The 16,354-nt window shown below is 44.6% G+C and overlaps 3 protein-coding genes and 1 pseudogene across 9 annotated transcripts; 2 read left to right on the forward strand and 2 right to left on the reverse strand.

Annotated features, from left to right (window-relative positions):
- Positions 1–283: 283 nt before the first annotated feature.
- LOC127310659 (agamous-like MADS-box protein AGL61) lies at positions 284–763 on the forward strand. The gene has a single exon (XM_051341311.1). The coding sequence runs from the start codon at positions 284–286 to the stop codon at positions 761–763; it is 480 nt and encodes a 159-aa protein (XP_051197271.1).
- Positions 764–2,715: 1,952 nt separating this feature from the next.
- LOC139832325 (nucleolar GTP-binding protein 1-like) lies at positions 2,716–4,547 on the reverse strand (annotated as a pseudogene).
- A 61-nt stretch (positions 4,548–4,608) lies between these two features.
- Positions 4,609–9,076, reverse strand: LOC127308535 (uncharacterized). Of its 7 annotated transcripts, none has more exons than XM_071821501.1 (8): positions 8,729–9,076; positions 8,110–8,160; positions 7,896–8,021; positions 7,704–7,754; positions 7,511–7,562; positions 7,346–7,404; positions 6,557–6,602; positions 4,609–4,961 (listed from the first exon to the last, which is right to left on the reverse strand). In XM_071821501.1, the coding sequence occupies exons 3-8, from the start codon at positions 7,977–7,979 to the stop codon at positions 4,822–4,824; spliced, it is 432 nt and encodes a 143-aa protein (XP_071677602.1). In that variant the 5' UTR covers positions 7,980–8,021; positions 8,110–8,160; positions 8,729–9,076; the 3' UTR covers positions 4,609–4,821. The 7 variants fall into 7 exon arrangements, with proteins under 7 accessions (XP_071677602.1, XP_051195354.1, XP_071677601.1 ...); XM_051339394.2 differs by having other exon boundaries at positions 7,864–8,021; XM_071821500.1 differs by lacking the exon at positions 8,110–8,160.
- Positions 9,077–9,196: 120 nt separating this feature from the next.
- On the forward strand, positions 9,197–16,085 carry LOC127308534 (pre-rRNA-processing protein ESF1). The gene is made up of 7 exons (XM_051339391.2): positions 9,197–9,929; positions 10,659–10,775; positions 11,610–11,923; positions 12,237–12,399; positions 14,437–14,565; positions 14,924–15,627; positions 15,736–16,085. Exons 1-7 carry the CDS (start codon positions 9,303–9,305, stop codon positions 15,968–15,970), a joined length of 2,289 nt encoding a protein of 762 aa, XP_051195351.1. The 5' UTR covers positions 9,197–9,302; the 3' UTR covers positions 15,971–16,085.
- The last annotated feature ends 269 nt before the right edge of the window (positions 16,086–16,354 follow it).

A 16,354-nucleotide genomic window follows, 5' to 3' on the forward strand; every position in this document is an offset into this window, starting at 1 on the left:
GATTTATTTTACCAATTAAATCTAAGAAAAAATACACACCGAAACATGATCCTTATCGGCTGCGGTGCGGAAAGGATAACCATGTATATTGATTGCTTCCAAACTATCGCCGGAACAGATAAGTATCACTTTTAATTGCTATAAATGTGTGTGCACTAGAGACAAGAAACGCGTTAATTGCAACCAAAGTATTACACGATTTAGAGACTATCGGCTCCTATATAAAGATCGACACCGCACTCTCTCGACACTCAAGCCACAACTTAGAAACTCACACTCGAAGATGCCGAAGAGTCGAGCCACTAAACCTATTGATAGCGATGTTGAGCGCGCCGCAACCTTCAACATCTTGCACACAAAGCTTTTCAAGAAGGCGGCCGAATTCTCTACTCTCACTGGAGCAAGAATCGCCATCGTGCTAGAATCAGAAAACGGGCAGATGTTCACATTTGGCTCCCCATCTGCTGAATCAGTCGTCGACGATTTCCTCTCAGGTAATCCATGTACGGATTTCGATGGTGAGCAGAATGCCGGCATCATGCAGCTGCAGAGCAAAGTAGTAGAGTTGGAGAGGGATCTCCCGGGGGTGAAAGAGATGGGAAAAGCATCAGAGAAGGTGGGCAATGAGTTGGCACATGTCCAGGTGGCTCCACAGATGCCACCATCACACACTTCCCTGATGCGTTTAGGGTCCTCTACTCAAGGGGAAAGAGCCGGTGCTGACGGAGGATATGGACATGATGTTGGATCCCGTGGGTACTAACTTTGAATTGGAAGCCTGCCATCTAGTGTGTCTTTGTTGGTTGAATAATCTTAGTGAATCATGTATTTCTGCATTTGGTCTTCGATCATGAACCTTATCTCATGGGTGATGGGTTATCCTTGCCTCTGTGTCGATGTGTCCTCCTTATGGAATGAATAAATGAATAAATTTGTGTCTGAATAAGGAAAGCAAAATTAGTTGGATACATATGAGCGGGTTCAACCACATGGCCAGCGCAGTTTTATCCTCCTTTATTGTAACATTTGAATGGTAAAAAATCGATCATGCAAAAAAATGAAGTAAATAACCAACTAGTTTTGACTTAATTCTGAAGAAACAACACTACCAAAATATTATGTTGTTTAACCCCTGCAATTTAGAGCGTGCTAATTGAACTCGAACGCAATCATCAGTACTTGGAACCGTGCTATCTAGTGTTGCCAAGATGAAAGAAGATGGATAAATAGTACAGATTTACCCTGAATTGGAAGAGATTGTACACGTCAGGGAAGAAGAGAGCATCATATGTTTCGCTGACAGGACCTCTTATGTTTTTCCCTTGTGTGGCAGAGGGGTTTCGGGCACAGGTAGACAGTTAAGTTACCAGGATCAACAAGAACAAGGGCATCCCGGCTCCGACTGATCTCTATACAAGGTGGAACTGCAGCCTAAGAAGCTGCGGCGTCACATCCATAGCTTGACTTCAGATATACTTTTGGTTTACTAAGTTCTCTTTTTGGTAATGCAGCCACGCTTCTTTGCATCCATCAGGTCCTCAAGAGAACTGGCAGAGCCAGGAAAGAAACACCAGAAGTATCAGGTGACAACAAATATATGTCTATAGAATAGCAATCAGATGGTACTCAAATATTGCAGTTGCTGCTCCGTGAGAGAACCATACACTATAACAAACAAGGTTATCTTTATTCAACCACCTCAAATCACTAAGCTATTACACAACCATGGATTTTGAGTCGCGACTCAAAAGTGAGTCGCCTGAGGCTGCGACTCATGTATAGTCGACGATAAACGATGTATAGTCGCCATAAGTCGCTGTATAGTCGCGAGTCGCCGTGATTTTTGGAAAACAACTCGGCGACTATTCAGCGACTATACAACGACTCAAAAACCATGTACACAACATACAGAACAAAGTGTGAATGAATATAAGAATGGCAGTATGGCACACACTCGGAACACAGTTTCAAGTGGTGTTAAAAGTGAATCATAGAATCTAGTTACAGCTTTTGCACAAGTTGCACAAGAACACCATTCTGCAATTACATATTTACATTACAAGGTTTTGTACAGGGGTGAGCCAAAGTAACCCGAATCTTGTTACGGCCACATATTTACACTACAAAATTGGTAGAGCATTTATGATTCTATTGGGATATTTGAGATTCTAGAGCAACAGATAAGCTAAAGAATATTGAACTCAGAATGAAGGTATTTCCGGAATAGACTAATATGTTTCCCGGTTAGCCAGATTTTAGCGGCTTTGACATCTTACAGGAGCTCGCAAACTAGAGGTCAGTACTAGATTAGCACTGGCAGCTACAACCTGGGAGAAGTAAACAAAACCAACATTATTTCCAGAACTGAATAGATCATTTAAGCTACAAATAAAAAGAATACCCTCGATCATTCCTCGAGGCTCGAGCAAGGATGACAGAACTGGTTGTTCAGTCACAAACGAAATCTTTTTTCTTACCAGCACCATGCATAACCAGTTTAGATCCATTAGTTCTGATAGCCAGTCATGAGTATATCAGGGTCACATTTTAAGCAGATAATCATACATCCAAGTGCAACATTCCATCTTTTGGATAGGCAAGCCATTCTGACAGAAATATCATGATAAAATTGGCATCCCAAACAAAAATGATGCAGGCATATAGATAGCATGCACATTTACTGTATAGTGTCAGGAACTCCAATATTTTTTCTTAAAAAAACACTTCATGTGTTCAATCAACGGTGCTCGTGACAACAACCGGACAGAACAAATCGAAACAAAAAAAAAGAATCTATGGAGGAGCTATCAAGTTGAATATTACAGTACTAACGTTTGAATAAAAAGAAAACAAGCGCCCATTTGGATATAACAGAATAACCCAGAGGTATCATGTAGTTCAGCAACAATATATAGTCTAGTAAAAGAAAAAGATGCCGAAATGAGAGCGAAAACCAGAAAGAAGTATAGACAGTAGTATCTCATCCTGCTGGCTGGGTATTGAAGCCTCCCCTGATCCCCAGCCCGATAGTAAGAGTAATTCCTGGAGTTCCTGCAGAAGGAGAAAATGTAGAGATAAGAATTAACCTACAATAAATAAAAACAGAAAAGAAATTTTTTTAACTACGTGAAAATAAGAATTATGTGAAGCACGGTCCCGCACCTGATCCAGTGATGGCAAGCAGCAGTGCCGCAGTTTCAAGGTGGGGATGACACGGTCCGCCTTGTCAAGCTTCATGCACTAGCCAACCCAACCAAAAGTCCGAACTGATGGAAAGGGCTAGTACAATCCACTTATACGCTTCACAACACGGCTCTCCATGGCGTTCTTCACCAAGTCTCTTGATTTCTTGATGGCCTTCTTCTTTTGAGCAGAGTAACCTGGTATGACCTCCTTGACCGGTCGTGATTGGAACCTTGACCTAAACCTTGTTCACAGTTTCTTTTGAGCAGAGTGCTGGCCATCTACCTCCATACCACCACCTCTCACGCTTAAAGCCTCTTCACTGGCTGCGAAGTCGGTTCACAGCCACAGGATCAACGCCCAGGGATGAAAGTTGCCTGCCCATTCTCTTGGTTGTGCATTTCCTATCTTTGTGATGCTTCCTTGGAATGATAGGATGGCTCTCTGCAGTTCTGTTCATCCTATGCTTTTGGTTGAGCATTGCCTTCTTCCTACTCTTGCCCAATATTTCAAGCTGCTCTTCAGTTAATTCATCATGGCCACCGATCATGAAAGCATCTTTGGCAGCTTCCTCTTCAAGACGGAGCCCCTCCTCCCTTTCCAGTTCTCACAACTTTTCAAGATATCTGGTTCCAGGAAATCAGCAACATTTTGTTCATGCAATATCTCAGGGAGAATGCCTTCCTTCCATTCATAATTGGCCAATATATAATGCTTCTTGAGACTGGCAGAATAGACACCAGCACCTCGATTTTCATTCTCAGGGTCCCTCTCAAAGTTTCTTCTTTTCCTTTGCAACAGCAACTGCTTGAGCCTCCAGGACACCCTGAGGGATGAAAGTAGGCCTCCCTGTGATCTTCTTTGATTTCATCTTGATCTCCAGTTCTCCAGTTCTCCACCCTCTGCTCCACAAGCCTCTCACATGCAGCATTTTTGACAGCCATCACACCCCCATCTGTTAAAACGCTCATTGCCAACAGAACACCCTCGGCTTCTATGTCCGTTCAAAAAACAAAGCTCAGCTTCTATGTAAGCGTTGCTGCTGTTCAGGTACGCCACGGACTCACCGACTTGCCCGACAATTTTCTTCTCTTCCAACAAATTGATGTCAGCAGGTTTGTAACAACAATCTGCAAGTTCCAAACTCCCTATAATACCAAAAAAGAAACATGGGGAAAAATACCATGGTGCCTTTATATATTATTAGGCCCTGGTTACAGTGTTCGACTCAAACACCTAACCCTCCGCTAATTACAAGTCCAATGTTAACCTGTTTGACACATATTACAACGTGTTGCTTAAAATTTACTAAGTGGTTTCATGGTGGATCCATACTCAGCCCTTTCACCATGCATATCATACATGTGCGGTACAAAATTATTAAGGATCACAATTTCAGATGGATTTTTATCCAAACAGGAGAAAGAGCCAAGGAAAAGAATATATATGTTCTTAAACGTGACATGAATAACAATTAACAAAATTCTATTATATCACAATTAATTATACGCATGGTATAACAGGTTTGAGAGCCTGGAACTCAGCAAAACTATCAGCCTATTGCAACATGCAGAAGCAGGGAGTCCATATGTACCATGTACATGGCATCTGCACCAACTCAAACTGATTGAGAGCAGCTCATGAAGATTTCTCATTAGTGCCCGATAGATGGAACTTCTCGATCTGGCGCGTGATCTGTGAAATTGCATAGTGTGAGGCACTTGATGCAGCATAATACGATGTCACAGTGAGTTGAGCAAAAGTCGGGAGGGCATATGCTGCAAAAAAGAAGTTGTAGATCATCAGAAATTAGCAAATAAAGATAATCCAAGTCCACAAAGCCAATCACTTGCATGAGATGGTGCCAATTTTCAGCACACCTCAAATGTTACATACGGAAATTATTTTACTGTGGCACGGCATAATGTCTGAAAAACTAAGTTCCACAATTAACCTACTTTGCAACCTAGCTAACATTTTCAGCACACCTCAAATCTTGAAGACTGGACAAGTAATTTAGTATAAAAAAAAGACTAACATCTAATTCCAACAATTCGTAGTGGCTAAGAATAGAAACATCTTTGGAGAAGCTTGGAATAAGACAAGATTTATAATAAACTCTAAGAGAAAGTTGTGAAAGAGCTGGCTCATCGACATGATTTCTTAGTACTGTAATCGTAAAAAAAACTCACAGAAAAAAAAGTGCAGTACAACATGATACAAAATCACGCGAGAAAGAATTAAAAGAAAAATAGTTAGTATGTGCCTCATAGAAAAAAGGAACAATTGGTAACTAATATATATGAATATAATACTACATTGATTTTTCTCCTTTTTTTCCCGCAAGCAGGAGAACATATGAAAGTGAAGCTTTACAGGTCAAGATAACTTTACGGAAATTCAATTCAGCTCTTGGGTGCATATGCTCTCTCCATCCAAAAACCATATCTCTAAGTGTCAAAAATTTCTAAAAAAAAATTCGCACGTACATCTCAACAAACTATGTGCGTTCGTAAATTTTCGCGGAAAACCGATTTTTTGTGTGGTTGACATAGAAAAGACAAAACATATCTCTCAGAAAAAATCTTACTTTTAGCACCGAATTTTGTCTTTTTTACACAGTCCAAACAACAAGTCGATTTTTCATGGAAAGACATTGTGCGCACGTAGCATGTGAACATGTACACGTGAATTTTTCGTTTGGAATTTTTTAAATTTCAAAATGTATCAAAGATGAATTTTAAAATAAAGGGAGCATATCACACAAGAGCCAAAATATCACCCCCATAACTTTAGTACTACGATGTGTAGATTTTCAGTTTTTTTGTACACAGAAAACATCTAAAATGAATGGGAGTGTAGGTACACCCAGGAGCATATGCACCCAAGAGCCAAAATATCACCCCCATAACTTTAGTACTACAATGTGTAGATTTTTCAGTTTTTTTTTTTTGTACACAGAAAACATCTAAAATGAATGGGAGTGTAGGTACACCCACTCCTAAACTCTAATCCGCCAAAGTGCGGATGACCCCGCTTTTTTGCTTGACATCAGGTCTATTTAACTTAAGAAATTTTAAGCTGGTAAAACTGGGGAGAACAGGATACAGGTCATCTATAACTCTGCTCATTGTTAACTGTACATAATTAGGATGGCAGTAGAATTGGTAAGGTGCATATTATGCTTCAAGAACACTAAAATGGACCATTGCCGATTTCCACTGTAGTACAGTCCCATCCTGATCAAATAATTCCTTTCTGTTACACCTAAAATCTCTATTTCTGCACCCTCTTACATTCCTTTGCTGATAGTGGATACACGGATATATAGGTATCTTTTATAAGAAACCTTAGAAGTATTGCAAAGACCTACCACCAAATAAAGAACTTGCACCAGAGAGTAGGATCAAAGGAGGGACCTGCACACACAGAAAAACAATCTCCAATTTAATTGAACACAAGTAACAACAATTTAAACTTAACAGTTGCAGAAACTGCCAACAGTGCCAAACATTAAGCAGATCGATAAAAGTCTATTTTGAACTACTTGAAAACACATGACAGAAAACGTCCAACGCAAGTACTAGACATCGCATATCACTATCCCAATAGTCTAAAAAATGGGAGCAAACCTGAACTTATGTTAAGTGCAGAAATCACATGTTTATGCGCCTAAACTCAACCTATTCCTTTGAAGGCCTTTTGAGATGGCTTTTCTTTGCTTTTTTGGCAAATAAAATTTTTCTAGGATGCTATTACACTCAGAATATACTCTGCTCTTAGTCTTAAGTGTTACACACAGCTATGTTCAATACTTAATCATGCTTGAAGGAACTGGTTTAGCCAATTTTTTCCTTCAGTTTTCCTGATTTGTATAAGCTTCTCCACTACTACTATTTATCATTATTGCAGCAGATTCGAAACAGAACTTAATTGAATAGGGTTCGTTGTGTATTTTTATTTCTAAGAGAACTTGGGTCAATTTGCATCAAACTTTCACTCATTCACCTGATAAACTAGCGACATGTAACCTTATCACTATATACATCTTCCAGCTTTAAAATTACGAAACTGTAAACCTAACAATCAATATGAGTAAATTGAATAGCAAGAATACTTGCATACGGTACTAGGATTACATGAAGCAAAAAACAAGACTTACCCCAACAAGTAAATGCAGCCACTTTGGCCCCTTCACATGCTTCTGGACAAACGGGATCCCTGTCCCAAAGCCACAAGGCTCAGTTTCTTATTATCCAGACCGCTTCGCTAACAACAAAACATAGGTAGAAAACCTATAATTGACAAAACTCAGAACACAACGAACCTGTATTAAACCCGTGGATGGCACTGAGCATCGCGCCAGCACCCGCACCAGTCTACAGCAATAGGACAGGCAGCAAAAAAAATAAAAAATAAGCACACAAATTATCGACAAAATATTTCCCATCATACTGAAGGCAGCACAGATCTTGGGCAGGCAGCCGAAAAACTAAGCAGCATGGGGGAAATAGCGTTACCACAGAGGTGGCATCGTGCAGGACGGAGGTGACGGCCCAGTCGCCCTCTCCCTGCATAGCCGAACAAGAAAAGAGCACAAACACCCGGTCAGAGCAAACATCGTGATAGACGAAGGATGAAGAACCGGGAGAGGACTGAAGGGGATTGAAGAGTACGTACAGAGTTGGTGGTAGGGTTGAGAAGGGAGAGACAACGAGGGCAGCGGGCAGAGCCAAGGCCAGGGTTGATGGTGGGGTCACGGTGGAGGTGGGCGCCGCTTCGGAGCTTCTCTTCATACACCTCCCGTGTCCCCATGATCTCCGGCGGCTGCGCTAGGCCTGAGTTGGGGGAAGACGTGGACCGTGACAAAACATCAGGAAGGGTGTATCTCCAATTACGTTGTGTTTATCTGTTTTAAAGTCTTACCTCACAGCTTGGATAGATCATGCGGCCATTGAAAACATCTATCTGTCTAGTCTGTGCACTTAAACATAAGTTCAGGTTCGTTCCCATCTGCTATACTATTGGGATGGTGATATTTGTTGTTAAGTACTTGTGTTGGACTTTTTCTGTTGTGTGTTTTCAAGCAATTGAAAGTAGACTTGCATTGACCTGTTTAATGTTTGGCACTCTGCAACTGTTAACTTTACATTGTCGTTACATGTGTTCAATGGAAGTGGACATGTTTTTTCTGTGTGTTCAGGTCCCTCCTTTGATCTTATCCAGTGGTCTAGTGCAGTACAAATAAACTACTTCCTCTTCCGATTCATATTAATTGACTCTAATATGAGTAATATGTTTAATAATATTAAGCAGTACTAATGAACATGGCGTGCCAATGTACAAATGAAGTTCTTTATATATTAGAAAACAATTTCGGAATTAATATATTAATTCTTCTCTGTCAATAAAAATCTCAGCCATGTAGAGAAATACTAAAAGGTGATGCGCATCAACTGAAAAAGATGCCGGCAAACATGGCACCTGAAGGTGACTTTCAGTTAAAGATTCGTCAGTGTACATGGGTGCGGGCGGGCGGGCGTACGTTGCTGGGCAGAGGTGGAGAGCAAGGATGTTTGGTCTCGCCCGCGGCTGCCGAAGCGCGAAATCCCCTAGACGCAGGGGATCTTTTCTTGCCGCCGCTGCAGGTTCCTCGGTGATGCAGCTGGTGGAGCGAGGTAGCTGCAGCCAACAAGGTGGTTCATCAGGAGATCGAAAGGAGAACGGAAGTGGCCACCGTACCTGAAAACCCTAACTCGTGGAGGAAGGAAGGGAGTTGCCGCCGGTGGCTGCGTCGCGTCACGTCGCGGCGGAGGAGATAGATGGAGGTCGCAGAGGAGAGAGCACGGGCTTTGCGTTGGCGACGGACGACTGATGGATTGGAGATGGGCCTCATGTCGTATTGGGCCTATTGTCGTACATGGGCCTTTCCCGCCGAGGTACGGTCTGGTTATAGCTGGGCTTTATGTTCATGTGGGCTGTTGCTTCATCAAAAACAAAAGAGAGCAGCGCCGCAAACGTTTCCTGACCCGTTTCTCTCCTCATTCCCGCCGCCGCAGCCTCGCTAGGGTTTCCGCGCCGCCGCCGCTGCACCCCTAGCAGCAGCAGCCGCAGCCGCCATGGCGCCGCCGGGCAGCTCCGTCGACCCCAAGTCGGCAAAAAAGTACAAGAAATCATCAAACTCCAAGGACGAGAGGAAGCGCAGGAAGGATAAGCGCGTTCCTCCTACCGCCGCCGCCGACGAAGCGCCTCTCCGCAACGAGGCCAAGCGCAAGCACAAGGACGGGCAGGAGCACGGCAAGAAGCCCAAGAAGGAGAAGAATGCCGAGGCCGAGGCCACGGGGGCGGGTGAGGCGAGGCGCGGGCACGACAGGATGAGGCGGGCGATGGAGGACGAGCGGTTCGCGGGGGCGCGCACCGACCCGCGGTTCCGGCCGATGCGGCGGAAGGAGGCCAAGGTGGCCCTCGACTCGAGGTTCGACGGCATGCTCACCAACCCGATGTTCGCCTCGTCCGAGGCGCCCGTGGACAAGCGGGGCAGGCGCCGCAAGAAGAGCGCCAGGGAGAACCCCATGCTGCACTACTATCTCAACCAAGAGGAGGGGGGTGAGAAGGAGAAGGAGAAAGAGAAGCTGGTTCGTGAAGAGGAGGAGGAGGATGAGCCGGATGAAGCAGACGAGCAAGATGATGAAGAGAGTTCTAGTAGCGATGATGATGAGGAGGAGGATGCGGAGGACGATGACCAGGTGATGCTTCCCTTCCACTCCAATTCCGTGTCGCTGTGTTGAATTTCGATTGATTACCATTCCCTGATATAAAGACTGCAGCCTTATCCATTTTCCTCAACCATAATTGATAATGCATATGTTAGTGATCAGTCTATTTTCTCTGTTTGTGAATAGGGGGTATTTTCCTCTCCAAGCCTCAGTTTGCCTAATAAGAAGCTGTTCAGTTCTTGGAAGAGAATAAAAGCACTTTCGTATGTTAGTAGGTTAAATATATATGGTCTGGTTGGTTGTTTGTAAGTATTGACTATGTGCTGTTTAATATCATCTTTCATGTGGATAGAACAGATGTCGTTTTTCCCCATTTATTTGTGCAGGTTAAGTTATGGCTAGTTCTCAGCTTCTGGTGTATGTTTGTGTGTGCTTGCTGTAGTGTTGGTGTTATTTTTCCTTGTAGAGCATGAACCTTACTGAGTGATGCCTGTTAGGGATAGAGATATGCATATTTCTGTAGCCATGCAATTCCATATGTGAACTATAGGAGCAAAACTTTTAACTAGAATTCTTGATCTTATATTCTGAATCTAAGGCAACTTGCCGCATAGTTCGTTTTATTGCTTATATGTTGGATCTCCATATGGTTGCTAAATTATCTTGATGATACACTTTGCTAGTTGTATTTTTCATTTCTTCAAGAGGGACATTTTTCTTGCATTATTTCCAATTCCTTGACTTCTTTATATTTTGCAGTACTCTGTCGGCAGTGACATTGCTCATTACTTGATGGCGAGGCATGATGATACCCCTATGACTGATAAGGAAACTCACAGGCTTGCTGTTGTTAATATGGACTGGGATCATATCAAGGTGTGTACCAATTCATTAATTTCTATTATCTTGAGAAGCATTCCTCTCTTGCTGAACAGTTTCAGCCATGTTCAAAAGCCAACTTTATTATTTCAGTTGCTTGAGAATCTCTTGAAAGAATGTGTTTGAGGCCAACATGTTTTTTTTTTCTGTGAGGTTAACTTGTATTTCTGCACTTTTTTTGCATTTGCATGTTTATTAGACTTATAAAACCTCTAGAGGCTGTTTGGATCGGATTTTTTTATAGGTGCTGGTAAAAGTAGTGAGTTCTGAAAGAAAAAAATTATGTTGTTTTCTAGTTTTCTGAAAGAAAAAAACTATGTTGTCTCAATATTCATGGATTCATGTTGTTTAGCTTAAAGATGATTTCATTAATGTTCCTTTTATTTTGTCGACAACAGGTGGAATATCTAGCAGTTAAGTTCTCATGTTGTAGTTGAGAGATAAATGCACAAATATAGATATCGAGGATTAATTTTAAGAATAAAATCTGAAGTGGTGTCAAATTTCTGGATTCTTTTGTCCAGATATCCCCACATAATGATGACATGTATGTATGTATATATATATATATAGTTAAATTGGGAACATATCTATCTATATTCAAAACACCGCAACTAAGCTGTAAGCTGTAACAGTAGTGGAACAGAACTGCTGCAGGGCATCTGGCATCTGCAAACTGTGATTTTATAGCAACCCATCAAAATGTTTTGATACTTAATAGTCCAAGTTCAACTTAATGATACCCCTGTTTTTGCCAAAACTGAAGATCCAAACAACCCCTTGGCATGTTTCTGCTCAATGATATTTTCATTTCTTTGTCTCCCTTAACAGGCGGTGGACTTGTATATGGTGATGACATCCTGCGTCCCGAAAGGTGGGCGAGTTCTGTCAGTCTCGATATATCCATCAGAATTTGGACTGGAGTGCATGAATATTGAGACAACTCAAGGCCCATCTGCTCTTATTGGTGCCGATGAGGATGAGGATGATGATAAGGATGACGATGATGGTGATGATGGTGGGGAAGATGATAACGATGGCGATGAAGACTATGACAGTGATGATGTTGATGGCGAAGAAGATAGTGAACATGACTCTGAGACCGAGAACAGCAGGCTGCGTGCTTATGAGCTAAACAAACTGAGGTTAGCAACAAGGCATAAAGATGTTTTTGTTGATTGTCATCTCGTTTATTTATCTGTTTTTCTGGGACTTACTGAATAGACTTTGCATGAATTTTTTAACCATAGTCCATAATCTTCACGTTGTTAACTTAAATATTAATATGTTCAAATCCTATATGTAACTACGGTAGCTTCAGCTTCAGATGTTTGTGATTGCTTGCATATGTCCAAATAGCCTTGCCTATCCATCTTTCATGTGAACCATATGAAAATGTTACTGCTTGCCAAGGGTTTCCCATTAAGCTCTCTGCTGATTATGTTGATCTTGCTGCAGGTACTACTATGCAGTTGTGGTGTGTGATTCCAGTGCAACTGCAAATCACCTATACACCACTCTTGATGGTACTGAGTTCTTGAAAACGGCAAATGTGTTTGATTTACAGTTCATTCCTGATTCTAGGGAGTTCAAGCATGCTGCTCGCGATGTAGCCACAGAGGTACCTCACTTGAATAGATTGTATATGCATCCATATTTGTTTGGTGGAACTATTGAACTGTTGGCACTTGCCAGCATCAAAGTTTTTTTGCCAGTGGGAAAAGAACAGAGCGCTCTCGCGTCGCTCGACCTGGGCGGCTCGGGAGCTAACCCTCGCGCCGCCAAGGAGCTCCCCGCCGCCGCTGCCGCCCCTCGCCGCCGCTGCCGCCGGCCATCGCCGCGGTGGCGGCGGGCCCTGTCCCCAAAGGTGGGCAGGGTCTTCTCGCCGTGGCTCGCGCGGGAGAATCGGTAGGCGGGGCGGCGGCCCCGGGTCGCTGGTGTTGATGGCGGCGTGGCCTGCTGCTGCGGCCGCTCGGGCGGCGTGGTAGCCTGCTCCGGCGCCGGCCTGTGCCGCTTGCGGTGGCGCGGGATGGGGAGCACGGCCTCTGGCGCGGGGCAGTGTGCGGCGGGCCGGATCTGGGCCACGAGGGCCGGCTCGGGGGTGCGGGTGGTCTGGGCGATGCGGCGGTGCTGCGGCAGGCCGGCACGGGCCCCTTGGCGTGGAGGTGCTGCAGGATTGCAACGGCAGCTGGATGGTGGTGGTGTGCCGGGGCGGCGCCCCCGGGCAGCGGCGGCGTTTTGGTGGACGGCGGTGATGGCATGCGGGCTGTCCTGCCGGTGAAGGAGTTCTCGATGGGAAGGTGCTTGCTCCGGGTGAAAGCTCTACCCGACTTGATCGGTGCCAGCGATGGCGACGCCCTAGGGCGCCGTTCCCCTTCTTGGAGGCATCGTCGTGGAGCTCCCACCTCTCCTGCCTTCGAGGCTTCGTGCCCTCCGGGTGAAAACCCAAGCTCTTGCCTCGGCCGGAGCGAGCGACGGCGGCGGTCTCGTCGCTTCCCTTCTTGGAGGCGTCGTCTTTGGAGTGCATGATCTTCATTCGGCGACGGTGGTTTGTTTGCCGGGCTGCGTTGCCTTGCCGTCTGTGTTGGAGGATGCCGAGGCGGCGGCCTCGGGTAGATGGTTGTGTGCCGGGGCGGCGGCCCCGGAAGGCGGTGCGGCAACATCTCTATGGTGCAGGGATGCGGCTTGCCACAGCTTGGGTGGCGGCCCTGGCCGTGTGGGCGGCAGGGCAGTCGGCTCGGTCGGACGTGTCCTTGAGAGGATGGTCGGACGTTATGTCGGGGCGGCGGCCCCGGATGAGTTGGTGTGATGCCCGTGGTCTGCGGCCGTTTGCCCTGTGCAGCTTGGGCTGCGGGTTCATGGTTCGTGCGGCGTTGCAGCTCGAGAGCGAGCGGTGGTATGTCGGGGCGGCGGCCCCGGAAGGTGGTGGTCTTGGTGGACGTGCAGGGCACGACGGAGCAGCGGTATGTCGGAGCGGCGGCTCCGAATGTTCGTCATCTTCGAGGGTGCTTGACCTTGGGTCGCGTGGGCGATAAGGTGACTCTCGACGGTGGGCTTGGGTGGCAACGACAATGGTGTTGAGCATGGTTTGGTTGCTACAAGACCGTGTTAGTCGGCTCCGTCCCGGCGTGTCCGAATGTCTTCAAATTGGTCTCCTCTTGCTGTGAAGTCGAAGCTGCCTTTGGGTGGTGTACGATGACCTTCGAGGGGCGGTCTGGCGGTGAAGGTCCTTTTCGGCGCAGGTCTTGTGCATCTCCTCTCCAGGGCTTGTCGTCAAAATCGGAGCTACCGGTTTTTCTTGGGGAGCCACCTGTTTGGCATAGGCCAACTCGAGCTTCACGTTTGTGTAGCTTCTGTGGGTAGCCAGGGTGGCTCGGTATGCCCTTCGCGGCGTCGTGTGGGTGGGTGTGGGCTTGGCCCTGTCTTTGTAGGTTTTCGCCCGATTTTCTCCTAAAAATCGGGCATCTTCTTCTTAATTAATGGATGAGGCAAAGCTTTTGCCTCCGTTTCGAAAAAAAAAAAGTTTTTTCGGCAGCAGATGATTATATTATGTTTCTTTCCATACTGCTTTTGAAAGTTATGCTATGTAGGCACAAGTTGCCTTTCACTTGTGTTAAAAGAGGTCTGTTCAGTTTGGTACTTTTTTGACTTCATGCAGGCACCTCCTAGTTACAAGGAGCCTGATTTTGAAACTCGTGCTTTGCAACATAGCAAAGTTAATCCCACCTGGGATGATGATGAACCAGATCGTAAGAAGATCTTGAGGCGGAAGTTCAAAGAGGATCAGGTCAGCTTATTTTGTTATTTTATTTTGTTTGCTGATGTGGAATTGAAAATCAGTTTCTCATGGACTTTGTAAATGTCAAGGGAGGAAACCCCAGTGTCAACTGTCAAGATAGGCTCAGCACTAGTAAATAATAAAGTAGGAAATACAGTATCATCATAGACTCTTGTATCTTTCAGATCTTCTTTGAACAGCTGTGAATTGTACAATTGTTTTTTTCTTACAAAATCACATAACTTGATAATGATGCCATGCGTTTTTTGTACCACTTTGTCTCGTGAAATTTTTCAATCTGTTGGTTATCGTTTCTTGTCCTTCTCTGTTTGACCATATTTGATGTCTTATATTTTTCCTGTTGCAGTTAGATGACCTTGAAATATTTTTGGCAAGTGATGACAGTTCAGATGATGATGTAGACGATTCCGGTGATGAGTCTAGACCAAATGGTGTAGCAAAAAGAAAGTTAACAAATAAGGAAAGGTTGGCTCTTTTACTGGAAGGAGATAAATCTGACGAGGAAGAGAATGATGACCAGGACATGGAGATAACATTCAACACCGAGCTTGAGGACCTCAGCAAACGTATTCTTGAGAGAAAGAGCACCGAGACGAAGAAGACTGTCTGGGAGATGCACCAAGAAAAAATGAAGGAGAAGCGGAAAGCTAGGAAGAGGTCGTCAAAGGATGATGATGGATCTAGTGATGAAGATAGCGCTGATGAAAAGGATGATTTCTTTGAGGACGATAAGTCTGATGAAGAAGTTAAGCCAGTCAAGAAACAGAAGGTGAAGGCCAAAGGGAAAGGAAAGGACAAGCTTCCAGAGGATGAACATTTCGAGCCAGAAGCAACCAAAGAAGAGTTGGAGCTCTTGGTTGCTGCTGAGCAGGATGCAGCCAATGGTGCAAAGGGTTATAACATAAAACGCAAGAGCAAGAAGGGCAAAAAGGGCAAGGATTCGGTCGAGGACAAACTTCCTGAAATCGATCTTAGCGAAGACCCGAGGTTCGCGCCCATGTTCACGTCTCATCTGTATGCATTGGATCCTACCGATCCCCAGTACAAGAGGTACCACCAGCTTCCATGCTCATCATTTACATATCGTTCTTCTGTATAAATCTGCTTGCCCTCTGTAGTGTCCATTTATTTATGCTGACTGTGAATGGTTTTCTGCAGGAGTGCCACCTTCGTGCGAAAACAAGGTGGGAAGAAGGGTGCGCGTGCACGCACATTGGATAGTGAACCACCTGTGGAGGAATCACCTCTTGGAAATCCAGATGATGCATCTTCTAAGAACACGAATCAGAAACGCGGTGGGTCATCCACGGAGAAACTGCAGATGCTGTCTGCTGTCAATTCTCTCAAAAGGAACCTTTCTGCGTTTAAAAAAGCAAGGAAGAGTGACCCATAGAGAAGAATGTCGTTCGTTTTGCTCCTTATACATGTTCTTTGGTGAAAATGCATCAGAAGTCAGCCGATGGATTTGCTTTTGAATAGCTTGAAGGTTTTGTGTTTATGTGCGAGTATGCCTGGCTGTTGGGTTCTTGCTGATAGGCAAAATTTTGTGTTATGACAGTACAATGATCTGGGTAGATAATTATCTTTGACGTTTTCTCATACAACAGGTAGGTTACCCCGGCGTTACTACAAGGGTTTTGATTTCTTGCAAAATGCTTTTTTTTGCTGAACCTGTTGATTTAGTTGTTGTCAAATTAGTATGAAGCAGCTCATTGAACTAGTTGTGGATGCTAGGTAACACTGAGCAACACAATTAAACCATGAAGATAGCCAAAAG

This window comes from Lolium perenne, chromosome 6, assembly GCF_019359855.2.
Source record: "Lolium perenne isolate Kyuss_39 chromosome 6, Kyuss_2.0, whole genome shotgun sequence".
NCBI lineage: Eukaryota > Viridiplantae > Streptophyta > Magnoliopsida > Poales > Poaceae > Lolium > Lolium perenne.